This window comes from Balaenoptera borealis, assembly GCF_965194805.1.
Source record: "Balaenoptera borealis genome assembly, chromosome: 3".
Lineage (NCBI taxonomy): Eukaryota > Metazoa > Chordata > Mammalia > Artiodactyla > Balaenopteridae > Balaenoptera > Balaenoptera borealis.
Genome location: NC_138866.1, coordinates 33,822,056 through 33,841,056, shown reverse-complemented (window position 1 = coordinate 33,841,056; position 19,001 = coordinate 33,822,056). Strand labels below are relative to the sequence as shown.

Genomic DNA, 19,001 nt, shown 5'->3' with positions numbered 1-19,001 from the left:
TTCAAATTCTCCCTGCACTCAGAAGCAGCAGCACAATCTACACACCTTGAGAGCATTTGGATGCAGTCAAGGTGTGTTCCACAGTGTTAGTCATGGGAGCCGATGTCCAGGGTATCAGGTTGTATTATGTCAGAACTGAGCACCAGAGCCTAAGTAAAAGAGATGTCCACATATTCTTAAATATATTTACTATTTTCTTGTCCATGCTTGTGAAATGTAGGGCTTTTAAAAGTGCATGACTGAGGAAAGGAGCCCTTCTATAGTACAGTCCTGACATAGGTGTTTGGACCTCCAGCCCTGGGAATTCCCAGAAAAGAGGCCCCTTTCATGTGCCAGGGCCCATGTCTACCATGAAGGTTTAATGTCGATCTGGCATGAAAGAAAGGCCGAGTGTTTACTGAACACAATAGAATTTTGCCTCATACAGTACCTGAGAGAGTATGATTAGACAGCAAATATCTCAACTCAAATAACAACATGGTACTGTAGGAAGACCAAGAGAACAGTGGGTATGTATATGTTGCCCAAAGCACTAGTATTTGAAAGTGTCCTGCGTGTCCACTCAGACTCAGTTCCCTGATCTCCTCAGCACTGACCTTTTCCTCCACCCCTCTTCGTCTCCCATTCCCATGACAAGGACCACACCTGGGCACTTTGTCATCACATGAACTTGCTGCTTCTCAGATATCTTAACTTCCAACATCCCACTCCAACCACAACCTTCTGCTCCCCCAGCTTTCTCTCTTGTCAATTCCCTGTGCCATTATCATCCCGTCTAACAAAGGCTAGAAGAATCCAACTCTGATTTCTACTTTATTTTCTGCTGGAGAAAATCAGTCAACCTGGCAGACTGGAGCCACTATCAATCACTGGTCCTCAGTGTCAACTGGGCTTTCAGTGCTGCCTGATCACCTGTTCTTCCAGTCAAGGATGGATCCAAGAAAGCTTATACAATTCATGGGATCATCTTTAAAAGAAGAATACAAAATTACAGTTACAAAATTAGGTACAAAATTGGACATTGATTTAGAATGAAGAAACCCACCCACCCCCAACCAAAAGTAATTAGAGCCGTGGCAATTCAAGATCTTCTGAGATCTCTTTAGGTAATTTGACAGCAATGCTTGCATAAAAATGCCTTCCGAAAGCAACCTGGCTTCCCCTCCCCACCTAGAATACAACTTCCAGCAACTCCCTTAACTCACAGGGGCCCAAGTAAGCTTCAAAAACTTCATAGTGAAAATGCCGCTTAGGTTACAATATGGAGAGGTTCACGTCCTTTCCATATTCTCAAGCCACTCCACCCAACAGCTCCCTTGAACTATTAACAGCTGATTTCTCCTCTGACTTCATGGAGAACTGGGAAGCCATCAGTCTTAACTCCCTCAACTTTCTGCTACCAAACCAGCAAACTTGTCTATATCCCACTCATATTTTCTTCCTTGCCTCTTCCCACAGTAGAAGAGGTGTCACTCCATCCATTGTTTAATCTTCATGTTGAGAATTTCTCTTAACATTTGTCTCCTTCTTTCATCAAAGATGAAGTTCATGTTTCTATTTGTTGCCCTCCTTGGCTCTTTGGGTGTGGTTTGCAAGTAGAGCCATATGGAAACTAGAGATACACACTTGCTCCCTTGGCTTCTGTGACTTGCATTCTTCTGGTTCTCCTCCTCCTTCTGGGACTTCTTTGCAGGTTCTTCTTCCTCTACTTGCCCCTTAAATTGTAGATACCCTCACGCCAACATTAGATCATTCATTTATTTAAAAAAAAACACACACTTTGTGCCAGGATTGTTGCAAGCATGGGCGGTAGGAAGTGAGCCAGAGAGATCCTGTTTCGGCCCTCACTACAAGGACACGCGGCAGAAATGCCCATGCTAGTCTGGGGTGGAGGGAAGAGATCTGAGAAGACATCCTAAACCAAGTAGCATACGCTTAACAAGACTTGTTCACTAGGTGAAGAGAAGGTAAAAAGTGGTCCAGGCAGCAGGCTCAGAGGGGGCAAAGCATATATCACATCTGAGAAGCTGAAAGAGGAGAGTGGGGGTGGAAGGTGAGAAATGAGAGGTAGGTAGGGATCCAGTAAGGAGGGGCCTTATGAGCTCTGGTGAGAATTTGGACTTTATTATTATTATTATTATTATTTTTTGGCCACGCCACACGGCATTCAGGATCTTCCCCGACCAGGGATGGAACCCATGCCCCCTGTGTTGGGAGCTTGGAGTCTTAACCACTGGACTGCCAAGGAAGTCTGAATTTGGACTTTATTCTGAGGGCTACAGGAAGCCTCAACTACTACCCAAACTTGGTAACATCTCTGCTTCTACTTTTCCCCCTGACTAACCTGTGCTCCATTCTGCAGCCAAAGTGACCTTAAAATTTGTCACGTCACGTCATTCTCTTGCTTAGAACATTTTGGTGTCCTTCTATTATCCAATGGGTTAAATCCCAAACTCCTTAACAAGCTTACGAGACCCCACATAACCTGGTCACAGCATGCTGACCAGGCTCCAGCCTGATGCGATTTCTTTGATTTCTCTCAGTTAGATACTCTGTTGTCTCTGGACCCCTTTCTCCCGCTACTTGTATCCTGAGCATCATGTCTGCTGGGAAGCCTTCACTGGCCTCCCTCCAGTCTGTATTCAGTACTCCTCCCATGAGCTCTCATTTACACCCTGGACATCCTCTCAATATTTAATATATGAGACCGGGCATCTGCTATGACTCTGTGAACTCCAGCATACAGCTCACAATATAACCTTAATATTTGTTGAATAAATAAGTGAACAAAAAATAAAATAGGGGATGTAGTCAATGTCTTCTATGATCACTTCTAGCTCTAAAAAATACATAGTTCTTTGTAGGTGCTGTCTGATGCAGGTGATTTAGGAACAGTTCAATAATTTACTTTTAAAAAGATAGTGGGAGTCAAATTTCTATTCATTGAGTTCCTATTTCCATTAAATTGGAGTAACTACTATATTGGATTTTTCCCCTCTTAAAATATCAACACAGAAATGAAAAGTATCTTCTCAGCTTTTCTTTAAATATGTTCAATCTTGCCCATTTTCCCTACAAGCAAAGAATGTTTTTCTCTCTAAGGAAATGACTTCTATACTGGTAGTTTCCTTAAATGAACTATTTCCATTAGTTCAATCCAATTAAAAAATTCAGCTAAATTTTTTAGCTGGGCACAGCCCATCATGTGCCAGGCTCAGTCCTGGGGATATAAATAAGGCATTTGAACTTATAGTCATTTGACCAGCTTACAGTCTGGAAAAAGACTCTTGAACAGATAACTTTAAAATGTTTCACTTTCTCAACTATTTCTGGTTCAGGACATGCTATATTCTTTACAGTTTAATTCAAAAATCTTTATTTACTGGTAAATAATGTGCAAGTAATTTGTGGCTGAACTCAAAAGGTGAGCAAGAGATGATCCTTGCCTTCGAGGAGCTTATGGTCTATGAGGTAACAAAAGGACAAGTAAAAAAATGACTGTCAGGAAGGCACAATAGGGGAGTTTTAAGAGACACAGAAGGGTTAAAGGAGTAAGAGTCCACATCCACGGGGTGGGAGCAGAGAAGGAAGAGGGGAACCAGAAAACAAAAATGTTCTCAGCAGAAGTGCCATTTGAAAAGGTCCCTGAAGTACTGATAGAATTGATGTAGGTGCCTTATGTAAATGGAATAATATATTATTTATTATTTGTCCTGTTGTATCTGGCTTATTTAACTTAGCATAATGAAAAGACAATTTTTATGTAATCTAATGTATTGCTCATGAGTTTTTAAAATACACTGTAACAGGGCTTCCCTGGTGGTGCAGTGGTTAAGAATCCGCCTGCCAATGAAGGGGACACAGGTTCCAGCCCTGGTCTGGGAAGATCCCACATGCCGCGGAGCAACTACGCCCATGCGCCACAACTACCGAGCCTGAGCTCTAGAGCCTTCAAGCCACAACTACTGAAGCCCGTGCGCCTGGAGCCCGTGCTTCACAACAAGAAAAGCCACCGCAGTGAGAAGCCCACGCACCGCAACGAACAGTAGCTCCTGCTCGCTGCAACTAGAGAAAGCCCACGCGCAGCAACGAAGACGCAAGGCAGCCAAAAAAATTAATAAATAAAAATAAATAAATAAAATAAATAAAGTACACTGTAACAAAAATAAAGGACCATCAAAACCTAGAAAAACATGTTTGCAACATATATGACAAACAAAGATCAAATTCCTTACGGTGGTTACCAGGGGCTGGCGGCAGTGGGGGGACGGACAGAGAGTTAGTGCTTAATGGGTACAGAATTTCAGTTTGGGAAGATGAAAAAGTTCTGGAGAGGGACAGTGGTGATGGCTGCACAACAATGTGAATGTATTTAATGCTACTGAACTGTACACTTAAAAATGGTTAAAATGGTCATTTTTTTGTTGTTGTTGTTATGGGCATTTTAACTACAATAATGACAATTAAATGTTTCAAGGATCCTTGGGTTTGTATCTGCTTAGAAAGACTTCCTATGCCTGAAGATGATAGAGTTGTTTATTCTTCTAGAAGTATTGCTTGTTAATATGGAGTTGGTAGGAGGACCAACTTTTGGATAGGTGTTTGAGGTGAAGAAAAGAGGCTTCTGCAACAGTCAGGGGAGAAAGTGACAAGCACCTGAAGTAAGGTGATGCAGTGGAAGGGCCAGTGTCTTCTGACTGGGAAAGTAGGATGAAAGGATTTGGCTTTCAACTGGATATATGCATGGTAGGTACTTGAATGTTTGTTGATTGAGAAGGGAACAGAAAGTCAATACAGAGAACCCCTGAGGTTTCTAACCCAGGCAGCATGCACAATAGTAATAATAACATTAATTAATTGATACTAATATTCACTGACACAGGAAGATTAGGTTTGTGGGTGGAATAGGATGTGTTCCATTTTGGACATGCTACTATTTTTAGAGGCAGGCAGGTCAGCCATCTGGGTGAGTTCCAGGAAGCAATCAAAAGGTGGATCTGCTGTGGAAAAAAGGGGGAGAAATTTGACTTGGAACTCAGCCAATCAAGATGATTGCTGAAGCTATGGGATTGTATGGGAGAGTATAAGAGTGTCAAGAGAGAATGGATAAGACCTTGAAGAATTTTAGCCCTTCAGTGGGATGAAGAGGAAGTATAGCCAGAGCAGCAAATAATTTGTAGAAAAGGTACTTGAAGGGGGCTTGACGAAAGGGTTTTAACAACAGAACACTGGAGGGTTGGGGTAGCGGAGGTGGTTAAAGAGTTCCAAGCAGAAATAAGAATGTGAAGAAATAGGGAGCAGGAAAGCACTCCACCAAAGAAGCCCTTCAGTAAACCAGATGTTGAATAAATTTATTGTAGAATCGGAGGTTTCAAGGATGGGTTAGTCAACATCATTACTGTGGAAGAGAGGATGATGACCCAGAACAGGCCATTTCCCTCAGGGTAACTGTGACTATTGATATTTGGTTGCTTGAGTATGAAAAGTCTGACAGCGTTTGATCTACTTCACTTAAGCTCCAGCCAAAGATATCTGGTAAATTTGGAACGTCTCAGGTTTCTAAACATAGTGTCCTCTATCCTAGGTTTAGGTTGGGTGTTCCAATTTCCTTTGTTGTGACGCATCTTTGTGCCAAATCCCAAACAGGTGGTTTTCAGGTCTACTTTCATCATTACTTTTTGTTTGTTGTGTTTGTTTTTGAAGTTTTGTTTATTTTTTTAAATGAGAAATTGGATGAGATCAGGTTTCGGGGGAAAGGTGATAATGGCAGCAATGCTACTGTTCAAATATCATACTGCACACGCGTGCTGTCAGAGGGTGGCAAGAAAACTATCTAAGCCCAACTTGAGTTCTACTTTCCCTAAAGACCCTACACCTGATTTCAGAGTCACAGTTTGGTTGCTATTAAAAAGATACGTAGAATTAACAGCTTGAAAAAAAAACTTCAGAGTTCCATTTTTCATTCTCAGACTGGCAAAGATCTACAAAGTTTGATAACTGTGGGAAAGTAGGCACTGTCCTACAGTGCTGGTGGGAGAGTGAATTGCCATGACCTCTTTGGAAGGCAACTGACAATATTTACCAAATGCACATATCCTCTGACCTAGGGTATTCGAGATGATTCCCTGCAGCATCATCTGTTGAGGTAAAGATGGCAACAACCTAAAATGTCCATCAACAGAGACTGGTTAAATAATTACAGTGTATCTTCACCACGAAATACTTTAGGCGTTACTGCTTCTTTATGCATAAAATAGCTCTGGAACTATATGTTAGAAACTGGTCACCCTGGTGGCCTCTGGGAGGGCACTGGGCTAAGGGGACAGGGGTGGGAGGGACTTCTCATTTGCCTTCTATACCTGATGAATGTATAACCTACCTCCACCCACCACTCTGAATGAAGCAAAACAGTTTCCTGGTGGCAGAGAGTACACTAATAGTTTTTAACATATTAGGAATTTTGAGATAAATCCTAACCAGAGTCCTGAGTTATGATGGGAATCATTTAGAGAAGTTCAGGAGCTGAAGGCCATCTCATGTTTCCCACTCACCTTTTCTCTCCACACAGAACACAAGGCACGAAGGAAGGGAAGGATAAGAGCAAGACAGCACAAAGGAGCCATGAAGCCAAGAACTTGTAGGACAATTTATTAAGACTTGCTTGTAGTAAAACATTCAACCCTTTGATGTGTCTATTAGTTTGTTATTTTGTTTTTTGTTGGAGACCACAGCTTGATGCCCAAAAGCCTTTAGCCTCATCTTACGTCAGTCTAGTCAATGGTTGCCTATTTTATAGTTCAACTAGTTGAGGAGAGAGTCAGGAAAATCTGGTCTTAACATCCCAAATTAAGGGCTGTAAGATTTGCAACCCATTTATATAAAGTGCTTATGTTCAGTGCAAAAAGGGCAGACTCAGAAGGGCAAGCAGATGCCAGGAAATGATGTTTTCTGGGAGACAGATGCATTCTATGACTCAAAGAAGGAAAAGCCACTTGTCACACTTCCCCATAAAGGGGTCTAGTATTTTCTTTTCAGCCTCTCCCCTCTCTAAGAGGACCAAAACTTTGAATCTGACAGATGCTCTTACAGTTGTTTACTATTAAAAAAACCTGGTTCAGAGGGAAATCCACAGGGTTTCTAAGCACCAGAGATAGTGACTTTGGCTTCTAGCTCCCGTTTCTCTCAGCAGCAAACGTGAGATCAACAGGCTGAGCTCTGGCTGGTGGGAGGCTCGCAGATGCGGAGCTTTCCTCACACCCCTCATTTGCAAATCCAAGTCATGGACTATGGCAGACCTTTTCCAAAATGCTGTCACATCTCCGGTGGGAAGACAGACCAATGCTTATTAAAGGAGCACTTCACCTAGTTGCCCAACTGGACATGACCTATTTCATCATCCCCTTGTTTAGTTCTTTTTTTTAAAAAAAAAAAATTTATTTATTTATTTATTTATTTATGGCTGAGTTGGGTCTTTGTTGCTGTGCACAGGTTTTCTCTAGTTGCGGCGAGCGGGGACTACTCTTCGTTGCGGTGCATGGGCTTCTCATTGCAGTGGCTTCTCTTGTTGCAGAGCATGGGCTGTAGGCGCGCAGGCTTCAGTAGTTGTGGCTTGCGGGCTCTAGAGCACAGGCTCAGTAGTTGTGGCGCACAGGCTTAGCTGCTCCGTGGCATGTGGGATCTTCCCAGACCAGGGCTCGAACCTGTGTCTCCTGCATTGGCAGGCAAGGATTCTTAACCACTGCGCCACCAGGGAAGCCCCCCTTGTTTAATTCTTGTCTGCTGGCCCAACTTCAAAGTGAACCTGTGACTCTCTTTGTTAAGACAAAGAAGTGCACTGCCTTCTCAATGACCTTGGGTCTCTGCATGTCCATCCTTCTGTTCCGAAGAGACTGAAGAGAAGCAGGAGGGAAGAGGAAGTGATTTCCTAACCAATTTAAGGGGCACAAATAGGCCTGTAACTCAAACAGGCAAAGTCTAGCCATTCAGTCCCAGGGTCTTGGCTACTGTTTCTCTCCCCAGACTCTCAAAGAGAAGCTACTTTCTCTCACTTTGCAGCAGGGATATTGACAAAGGCCAGTTCTTTGCTTGTAAACAACTCTCCTGCAATCCTGTTTGGAGAGGTTCCCTCTTCTCTCCCTGTGGATAAACGTGATGGCACCCCTCCTGCCCATGTGTAGGGCTCCAGACCCCATCACGTGTACGGGTAGCCACAGCTTTCAGATGCCAGCACCTGAGGACCTTTCTGTTCAGACCACCTTCCAAAGATTCATGGTAACTCTTGGTGCTCGTGAGAGAAGAGACACTCAGAATGGTTTTATACCACAGGAAGCACCTGCCCTAAAGCCATCTCTGAGTTTGGGGAAGGGAAGGAGGGAAAAAGAGGCAATCCTTTTGATGCTGCTCTATAATTCTCTGTTAAAACACTTCTAGTCACGAGGAGCTACTGGAACGTCTCCACACAGAGGGAACTGTGTACAAACAGGATGAACCCGGGTTAAGAACCAAAAACGCGGGGAAGGTTTTCAGACCGGCAGAAGTCTAAAGTAAAGTGCCTCTTTGCAGTGGGGGGAGAGTTTCATTTGTTCAGAAATGCCTCGGCGTAAACATGAGCGCGATGGGCGTGCACACACACACACTCACTCTGAGGTAGAAAGAACTGGCCATCTCCAGACACACACACACACTCCACAATTTTACAGAAACATGGCACTTGCGTGAAAGGTCCTGTCTTTGCCCAGGATGGCAAGTCGGGTCCAATTCCAGCTCTTTCCCACCTGGGGTGGAGCCAGGGAAGTCCCGTCCCACAGGAGGAAAGAGCTGGAAGCATGCCCATCACTCCCCTCCCACAGTTGTCAGGCCCCGCAGCCCAGGGTCACTTCCTGGAGCCCGAGCCGTGGGCACCCCGGCTGTGGCTTGTCAGAAGCCACTGGGAGCAGATGTCTTGCACTACTGCGTCCCCACTGCTCTTGGCGGCCTGTTGCACCTGCTGGACGAGGACTGCGGCCCGTGAGTGTTCTTGCTTCACAGCGATCAAGTAGGCAGAACGCAGCTTGCAACACGTCAGGTAGGCCTGAACCTGCCAGTTGGGTGTAAGGAACAGCGGGAAAGAAACCATCACTAACAAGTCACCAACAGGCACACAGAGAGCTCAAGCAGATGAGATACCACTTCTCACCTACCAATCAATAATTGGGTTCTTGCCTTTTATTACATTACGGCCACTCTTTAAATATTACAGTGTTATTTTATAGTGTAAAAAGTTATTACAAATAAGCTAAGAATTTCAAAAAGAAGGTAGGCAGGCAGAGTCTGGCCTCTATCCACTCCCTCCAAGGCCCTCCTCTCTCCTGGGCTCTCCAGCTTCCTCCTGGCCTCACTGCCGACAAACTGTGGTTTTGTAGTTATTTGGCTGATGATTTGACTGATGACTGCCTCCTTGGCTAGGATGGCAGGAATAGTGTCCGCTTTTTCTAACCATTCCTGGTGCCTAGCACAGGGTCTGGCATGCAGGTGTTCAATGAATATGCATGAAGTGAATGAGTGAATGAATGAGCCATCATACCTGCCCCCTACAATGGGCACACAGAGCCCCTTTCTCTATTTTCTGTTTCTGACCTGCTGAATTAAAAATCTTTTAACAGGAAATGTGGGGAAGAAAACGCAGACACACAATTAGAAAAACTCTAAATAAGGCGTGATCCCAGGTTGATCTGACTTGCAGTTTGGCACAGAGGCAGCTCAGTTTCCTACATTCAGGACACCCTCCAGCTCAGGAATGCCCAGCTGGGTGGAGACGAGAGCCCCTGCCTTCCCTGGCCACGACGTCACCAGCAACCCCCTGGTTAGCCAGGGTTCCAGGCCAGCGAACAGCAAGGCCCAGGCGAGTTGCCTCAGAACTCCCGCTAGCAGCTGCCTTTCTGCCGTGACAGTCCTTCTGGTGGTTGGAGGGGACTCTTCTCTCTTGATGTTTCAATGCTCCATCTTCTTTTTTTACCTTGGTCACTAAAGTCTTCCTTTCCTAAGCTCAATTATAGATAATCGCCTACAGCTAGAAGACATGTTCTGACATGTCTGAGCTCACTGCAGTGATCAAGTCCTGCAGTACGGTTATCTACCTGCTGCCCTAGGACATTCGCTTCACCCAGGCCCTCAGCTCCGCTTGGCACCAGTGTACGTTAAACAGAATATCACAAGTTGGCAGGCAAAGTTCCTACCTAGAGGAGAAGGGCATTTTTCCAGAAAGTCTGGAATAGAAACTGAACGTGTGACCTGAGATCACGTAAGTGTGTTAGAACAGCTGCTGCCAGGAAAAACCTGAAAAAGTAACAACAACGGTGTAGCTTTCAGTGTCCATCTTTCCCAGGCACAAAGTCTCTGTCCTACAGAGCAGGCGGATCACTGAAGGCTTGGAAAAGAACCATAGTCGGAGAATCTAGAAACCTGGGTGTCTGGCCTGGCTGTCGGGTTCTCATTTGGATTCTAGAAAAGTAATTTTCCACATTTCAGGATGTCAGAATTCCATCCTTTCCACAGGATCTCATCAGGATGTTGCAGAATTAAGTGAAGAAATGTTACGAACAGGTTCTCCCTAAACCCTCAAACGAAAAATGCCCTGCAAATCAGTCCAGGGATTAGCAATACCGCCAGGGGGAGCAGCAATGTGGTTGCGTAAGAAGCTGTTTGCCTAACATTAGTGTTCTTCACAAGGGACTCAGCTGCCAGATCATTCCTCTGCTAGTGGCCAGGGCAGGCTGGCTTGGTTTTCTCCTGCCTCTCTTGGCCTGTGGGCCTTCCTCCAGATGGCAGGTGGATTGAACCTGCGGTGAGCCACAAACAGGAGCAGCTGGCACCCTTCACAAAGGTTCACCGATTTCCTACTCAACAGGAAGAGCTTGCAGGCCTCAGGGGCAAGGCCTGTTCTGGAGACTGAGGCACCAATAGACATTGTTTGTCAAAGGGTTGGGTGGGTTTTTTCCTTACTGTAGAGGGTACCCTTGTTCCTCCAGGATAAAGAGATGCTTGCTCACTCTGAGAACCTCATTCAGTGAGTCAATCTGAAGATGAAAGTGAGGATTTCCTAGGGCTCTGAGAGAAAACCTCCATAGGAAATGGAGAGTTGAGAGCAGCCTAGGACATATGTGTCTTGGGGGATAAAGAAATGCGAGGGCAAAGGCTCATGTGGTCAGGTTTCTCATGTTCCCCACCTATTCCCTCCCTTCTACGCCCCTATCTGGGTCTCAACCCCACCTCTGATAACAAAGAGGCCGAGATACAGGTTGAATGGTAGCGAGCAAAGGATAAAGGTGAAAAGGCAAGTCCAAAGTGCTGTTCCCGAGCGTTACTGGGTATGGAGACAGTTCTGCTCACCTTGTTGTCATCATTGTTTATCGCCTGGATCAGGCCCTCCAGCTCCTGTGCAGAACAGAGATACAGTAGTCATGACATGGAGGGGTCCCCAGCGTGGGAGCCGGGGCCCAACCCAGCCTCAGCCCAGCCGTTCTGACTCAGGGTGGGGATGCCTGCCTGACCCTTCTCTACAAACTCATCTCCTGGGAATTCCCTGGCGGTCCAAAGGTTAGGACCCCATGCTTTCACTGCTGAGGGCCCGGGTTCAATCACTGGTCGGGGAACTAAGATCCCACAAGCCACGTGGCATGGCCAAAAAACCCACAAAAACCAAACTCAACTCCTGCTATAAGAGCAACAGAAGAAAGCTAATGATAACACTAAGCTTGGGAATCTGAGAAGCAACAGCAAACAAGAGGCCTGTCCTTGGCCTTCAAGAGAGGATGTGGGGTTTCCCTGGTGGCGCAGTGGTTAAGAATCTGCCTGCCAATGCAGGGAACACGGGTTCAAGCCCTGGTCTGGGAAGATCCCACATGCTGCGGAGCAACTAAGCCTGTGCACCACAACTACTGAGCCTACACTCTACAGCCTGTGAGCCACAACTACTGAAGCCTGCACGCCTAGAGCCCGTGCTCTGCAACAAGAGAAGCCACTGCAATGAGAAGCTTGCACACCGCAAGGAAGAGTAGCCCCCGCTTGCCACAACCAGAGAAAAGCCCACATGCAACAATGAAGACCCAACGCAGCCAAAAATAAAATAAATAAAATAAAATAAATTTATTAAAAAAAAAAAAGGATGTGGCTTTGTTCACCCCAGTAGGAAGCCATCGGGGGACAGTTTTGCAGGCGACATGCTTCAAAGGCCACCTACAGGCCCACGATGACCTCCTCTACAATCACAGGGAGAAACTCAACTCTGTCGGTCCGCAGACACTTCCGGGTGCCAACAGCATCAGACAATGGGATGCTGAGGGACGGTCTCTGGATATAGTGGTTATCACCATGAATTTTCTTTCCAGGGAAGGGTTGATTAGTGAGGCCATCATTACAGAGGGGTCAGAAAGACAGAGGGATCGTGTAGAGTTTCAGGTACAGTATGGGGGAGAGAAAAATAAACAGGGGGATGTGAAGACACTGAAATAGATAGAGGAGCTGAGAGTTCTGGGGGTGAGCGCACCTGGGGTGGAATTCTCTTGAACGCTTCCAAGCAGTTGAGGAGGATGGTGTCCCCGTCACTTTTGGCCGCCATGCCTGACTCGCTGACACATTTGAGCAGCTGTCGGATCTCACTGTACTTCTCCCTCTCCACCAACTGCCGGGCGGCTTTGCAGTAGGTTGCGGCAGCGTCCAGCTGGAAGTCCTAGAACAGAACATGGGGTGATGGGTGTAGGGAGGCAGGGACACCAATGGCGGGAAGGAAGGTGACATTTACAGAGCTCCCACTGGGCTTGGGGTAGACAAGACTGTAGTCCCAATAGAGAACATACATAAACAAACAATCAGCAAAAAGTTCCTCTTTTGGAGTTTGGCAGACATTTAGGAAGCATCCATAAATATCGTAACTTTGATATCTACACTGGTACATCTCACTTGCTGCCGTGTCACTTTCTGAAAATATTCTAATCAAATGCCCAAGACCAGTTCATTCTCTCTCTAACGAGTCACCTTTCTCTTGGAAAATGGATGTCGGGGGCTGATATTGGCTGCCCTGGACACTTGGTGCTCTGTTAAGAGATGCCTTGGTGTTAGGAAACAGACCAATTCACCAAAAGACTGATTTGCTAGAAACTACCAGATAAACATTTTGTTGCCTTGGGGTCTTTGTCCAACATGGAAAATGGGTGGGAAGAAAGAAATCTGTCAGATTGTTTGTTGTCTTTGATCCTTTAGGTGCACAGTGCGTGAAGACCATGTCTGCCTGGAGGGTGATGGGCCTCAGCGTGCCTGTGTGTCACTGTGTGGTGGGGAGTGGTCTGGCTTTTCATGGTTTTGGCGCCCTGCTCCATCCTCTGCTCCAGAGCCACAGCTGTACCCGTGTCCTCTTATCACAAGCAACAGAAAATGTAAGCCTCGAGCTGGCTCATGGGCAGAAGGATGGAGGGGCAGCTCTTGCTGCCAGTGGCCCCTCCCACTGAATAGGACCCCCGCACCGCAGCCCCTCTGCCACCTCCTCCAGCCACACTCCCCCGCAATGAGGACAGCTGTGTGGAACTCTCCTAGACCTCGTTTCAGGTAGTTATTTGATAGCTTTTGATGAACTCGTCATTGGTTGCTTGGCTTTTGGCAAAGTGGCCTACGGTCTTGAATTTGACCTAGTTCTGTAACAGCCCTCCTGTTGATTTCATCCTTGATGTACATGTAAATCTGCTTTCCTTGGGATAAAAATTTTCTGAAGAATGATCTCTCACAGAACTGTGGTCATGTGCTAATCGCCCTCGGTATAATCCTGAGTAATCTGAGTCATACCTGCAGAACACGGAATGCAATTCCAAAACCATCTTCTACATTTTTCCCTCCTAGCATGACCTGAAAATGAGAGGGAAACATGCTTGAAGAAGCAAGAATTACTGGAGCAGCCCCTCAATCAAGAACGAGGCCCTCATTCATTCATTTATTCAACAAATATTTGTGGAGACTCTACTGAGTGCAGGCACTAGCGATACAAGAGTAATCAAAACGGACTCGATCTCCAGCCTTCCGGGGCTCTCATTCCATCGGGGAGGCAGCCATCAAAAGAATGACTGAATTAATGATAACTAGACGATTACAAGTGTGATAGGCACTCTGAAAGAGAGCAGCCTGCCGGAGGTCTGACGCATCGTGCATACCTTGCAGGCAACATCCATTTTCACGTGGTTGTTTCCAAACAGGGTTGGCAGAGGCAAGGGGGTGATCTGAGATGTCCCAGCACTTTCGCAGCGATGTAAGAACCTGGTCACTTCCATCTGCAGCTGAAGTGTGTTCATGTGCCTATGGTGACAGGAGATGCACAGTCTAGCCTCAGGAGGGGCCTCAGGAGTAACTAGGGCCAGGTGAGTGAGAAATCATAATAGGATGGCAACAGAAAAGGCAGAAGGATGTGGAGGGAAAAAAGATCCAAAATACCCTCTGAGCAGTTACGACAAGACAAAAGTGGCTGATGAGTGTTTATGGAGCACGGTGTGCTACTAACAACAACAGCGGTCGAGAGAGACATGAACCCTGCCCTGCAGAGTCCAGAGGCCAGAGGAGAGATGGATAACAGACAGACACATCAAGTATCTAGCGATTGGGACCGTGAAGGGATAAACGGTAGCGGTGGAGCATTTACTTCAGATGTTGTGTTCTCAGCAAAAACGCTGAGAGGAGGGAAGGACTTGGGGTGCTGAGGAACCCCCCGGAGGCCAGGGTGCCTGAAGCGCCACGAGAAAGGAGAGAGTAGCATGAGGTAAGATGGAGATGCAGGCAGGGGCCAGATCACCCAGGACCTCTTTTGCCTCTTGTAAGGGGTAGGGGCTTAGTCTGACTGTCACATGTGATCCCGGTTCCCGCCCCTCCCCTACCTTCCTCTTCTCCTACAAGCTCCTCTGGCGGCTTTCCAGGCTTGTACCGGACACTGTCATCCAAGAATGATTCCTGTTACGTGTGTGCGTGTATGTGTTTGTTTCCCAAGAGTTCAGAGATGGGCAAGAGCAGCTGCATCACCGACAGACCCTCGGTTCCAGCCTTTCTGCCCCACCCCAACTGTTCCCTGAACCCCAAGTTACCTTGACACATCAGCTGCCGTCATCTTCTTTCGGAAGAAGGTGGTTTTCTTCCTTCCAGTACGGCGGGAGGTTTCTTGGAGGTAGATCTTCAGGTGGTCCTTGGCCTTAAGCAGCCAAGAGAGCTTCTCTCCCAGCTCCGTATATGTCTTTGCTTTGTGACTGAAGAACCGAATACAGGTCATGGCGGCCCGGATGTGGTCCTGGAAGAGGAAAATGAATGTTCAGGTCAAAGGAGATTTGGAGGGCGGGGGGTGTGAGGAGAATTCTGATCTGATTTCCCCCCGTGAAGCCTGGCTGCCAGCACCCTTTCCCTCAGAGGCCCAAGAGATCCGAAAGTGAACTGACCGCCTGGGACCTTAGGTAGGACGTTATTCCACCACAAGAGATCTTTAACAAGGAGACTTCTGATTCTCCATTCGACTTGCCTTCACTTTTACTCTGGCGTTGAATAAGCCAATTTCTCTGTGATTTAGTGTTGGCCACCCTCAGACAGATTGGAAGAAACATGGTTCCTCTCCTTTCATGCATCTTCTCCAAAAACACTTATTTCTCCTTCATTCCTTATGAATTCTGCATTCATGCCCCATGTTTATCTTGAAACTACCATATCCCTCTTTTTTATCTTTACATTCCCTGAATTCTGAAGAATGCTATTACTGACAAGATTAAAGTCTGCCTCTTTAGGATGAGAATGGAAATCCTGATATTATGTAAGAATGCTAGAGAGTAACATGGATTTGCTGTAGGCTTAGTCAAGGAGCAAGGCCAGGAGCAAAAACGACAGTCTTGTTCCCTCATCCTGCATGGTCTCCCCACGTGGCAGGCCAACAGGGACAGAGGTAGAAGGCAGGATGGGGCTGCTGTTACCTTCATAAACTGCTGTAGCTCATACAGAATGTGGTAGTAGTTCTTCTTCTGTAAATGTTGGCAGGCGGCAATCAAGTACTTTCCCCAGCTTTCCAAGGTTGGATCAATGGATTCTAGCAAGTTTTCTAAAACGTGTAGCTTCCCACTTTTATAGCTTGGCTGGAAAATGCCTTCTATGAAGATTTCTGGGGGACTCTCCTGGAGCAGGGCAAAGCAAAAAGTCAGAAGTCTTGAGCCTGGTTCTGGCACTGTCTGGGACGCATTCTGAGTTTCCTTCCACTCACAGCCCTTCAGCATCCTCCCACAGCGGTGCGTCTTATCTGTTTGCACATCACAGATAGAACCCTTTGAGAATCCCGCTCGAGTGACTGCTCCCCTTCTCTCCTTCTCCGTACAGAAAAGCTCCTTGACAGAGTTATCTGCACTCCCTGTCTCCAGTTCCTCTCCGGTGACTGTCTCCTGAACTCACTCACATCTAGCTTTTGCACCTACAACTCCACTGCAACTGCCGCTTAGGTCACCAATGACCTCTATGTTGTTAAATCTAAAATTCTTAGTCCTTGTTTTCCACCTGCTCTGTCAACAGCTTTTGATACAGCTGATGGCTTCCTCCTTGAAAAATTTTCTTTATTTGGCCCCCAGGATACCACCCCCACCAGGTTTTCTTTCTACTTCTCTGGCTATGCCTTCTCGGTCTCCTTTGCTGATTCCTCCTAATCTCTCCAGGGCTTAGGAGGGAGCTGTTCTCTTTTCTTTATTTTGGCTGCGTTGGGTTTTTTGGCTGCGCGTGGGCTTTCTCTCTAGTTGTGGCGAGCGGGGGCTACTCTTCGATGGGTGCGCAGGCTTCTCACTGTGGTGGCTTCTCTTGCTGTGGAGCACGGGCTCTAGGTGCGCAGGCTTCAGTAGTTGCAGCACCTGGTCTCAGTACTGGTGCCTCGCATGGGCTTAGTTGCTCCGTGGCATGTGGGACCTTCCTGGACCAGGGCTCGAACCCGTGTCCCCTGCAAGGGCAGGTGGATTCTTAACCACTGTGCCACCAGAGAAGTCCCTGTTCTCTCTTCTTTACTCACTCTTTTGATTTCATAAGTCTTAGGGCTTTAAATTTATCTATCTGCTGATTATGTCTAAATCTCTATTCCCAGCCTGTTTATTCTTTCTGAACTCCAGAATTGTATACCTAACTTATACCCAACTGCCGACGCAAAAAGTCCTCTTTGGTATCTAGAGAACGATACATATTGATATAAAACTGCACTCCTGATTGTTTCTTCCCAATCTGCTCTTTCTGCAGTCTTCCCCTTCTCAGATGGCAATTTTGTTCTATTTGTTCAGGCCAAAAACCTTAGCCATCTTTCTCTTACACCACAACATAAAAGTCATTAGCAAATTCTATTGGCTACACCTCAAAATACATACAGAATCTGTACGTAGCTGACCACTTCTCACCACCTCCATGTACCATCCTGGCCCAAGTCATCATCACCACTTGCCTGGATGATTGCAATGGCCTCCTCCCTGGTCTACCATCTTCCACTCCTGCCTCTTTTTTGACTAATGCCAACCAATCAACCTGAATGATTCGGTTAAAACGTAAGTCAGATCATGTTACTTCTCTGCTCAAAATCTTCCAATGGTTTTCCTTCTCACTTAGCACAAAGCCCAAGTCCTCATAATGTCTACAAGGCTCTAAATGATCTAGGTCCTGTTAGCTTTCTGACCTTATCTGCTACCACCCTTTCCCCAGCTTACTCTGCTCAAGCTGCCCTGGCCTTTGCCCTTGCTACTCCCTCCACCTGGACCATGCTTCCTCCACAATCTGCACAGTTCATTCCCCACCTACTTTAGGCCTTTACTCAGATGTCATCTGTCCTGGGCACCCTGTCTAAAATTATACAATCCATCCCTTCCCTCTCCCCCACTTTACTCTTCTTATTACTCGTCACCTACACTATGTATCTTATTATCTTGTTTACTGTCTCTCTCCCTACTATAATGTAAGTTTTAAAGAGCAGCTATTTTTGTCTGCCTTTTTTTTTTCATCACTGTTGTGAAGAATAGTCCTTGGCTACTTAATAACTATTTCTTGGATGAATGAATACATGATAAATATCATAGACCAACTCATCAGCAAAGTGCAAACACATACTAATCTGCTCACTTCTGAAGTTCATCTGTGGTTCAGAGACCGTGAGTCATAAACCCCCATTCCACAGTCATAGAAAAGAAAACCATTTGGCCATTCAACCCCTTAAGAATTTCCATTTTGGGACCTCCCTGGTGGCACAGTGGTTAAGAATCCGCCTGCCAGTGCAGGGGACACGGGTTCAATCCCTGGTCCGGGAAGATCCCATCTGCCGTGGAGTAACTAAGCCCGTGTGCCACAACTACTGAGCCTGCGCTCTAGAGCCCGCGAGCCACAACTACTGAAGACCGCATGCCTAGAGCCTGTGCTCCGCAACAAGAGAAGCCACCGCAATGAGAAGCCCGCTAGCCGCAGTGAAGAGTAGCCCCCGCTCACCGCAACTAGAGAAAGCCTGTGTGCAGCAATGAAAGGAAGACCCAACACAGCCAAAAAAAAAAAGAACTTCCATTTCATCCATTCATCTATCCACTCATTCATTCATAACTGGCACTAGGCTAGGTGCCTGAAGACACCCGGAAAGGTAAATATGGGCCTTCTTGCTCCAGATGCGAAGACACAATTGTAAATAAATAGTTGCAATCCAGTGGGATAAATGCAATAACAGAGTTATGTTTCTGGTACAGTGATGGTTTATAGGAAGAGGTGAATGCTCAATACAGAGGGTCTGGAAGGATAAACAGGAGTTTTTCAAGAAAACAAGGAGGGGCAGGGCATTCTAGGTACGAGGAGACAGCAATGCAGACTCATGGAAGTAAGAAAGGGCAATGGCACAACCAGGAAAATTTAAGTAGTTTGGCAAGTCTGGAATATAGAGCATAGCTAGGATTTGCAGTGAAAATAAACTGGAGAAATAAGGGGGCCTGATACTGTTGGGTCCTGCATTCATGCTAAGGAATTTG

At 46.3% G+C, this 19,001-nt stretch overlaps 1 protein-coding gene across 6 annotated transcripts in view; it reads right to left on the bottom strand.

Annotated features, from left to right (window-relative positions):
• Positions 1 to 6,632: 6,632 nt before the first annotated feature.
• The window catches only part of ZFYVE26 (zinc finger FYVE-type containing 26), a 62,807-nt gene continuing 50,438 nt past the window's right edge, over positions 6,633 to 19,001 (bottom strand). For 4 of the 6 annotated variants that reach the window (XM_082384375.1, XM_082384377.1, XM_082384380.1 and 1 more), the window contains 7 exons: positions 15,960 to 16,157; positions 15,093 to 15,292; positions 14,175 to 14,316; positions 13,813 to 13,872; positions 12,524 to 12,706; positions 11,368 to 11,412; positions 6,633 to 9,076 (listed from right to left, as the gene is read on the bottom strand). In XM_082384375.1, the coding sequence (XP_082240501.1) occupies positions 8,873 to 9,076; positions 11,368 to 11,412; positions 12,524 to 12,706; positions 13,813 to 13,872; positions 14,175 to 14,316; positions 15,093 to 15,292; positions 15,960 to 16,157 (1,032 nt within the window). In that variant the 3' untranslated portion in view covers positions 6,633 to 8,872. The remainder of the gene's footprint in view (positions 9,077 to 11,367; positions 11,413 to 12,523; positions 12,707 to 13,812; positions 13,873 to 14,174; positions 14,317 to 15,092; positions 15,293 to 15,959; positions 16,158 to 19,001) is intronic. The other 2 variants (XM_082384376.1, XM_082384378.1) reach the window with 2 other exon arrangements.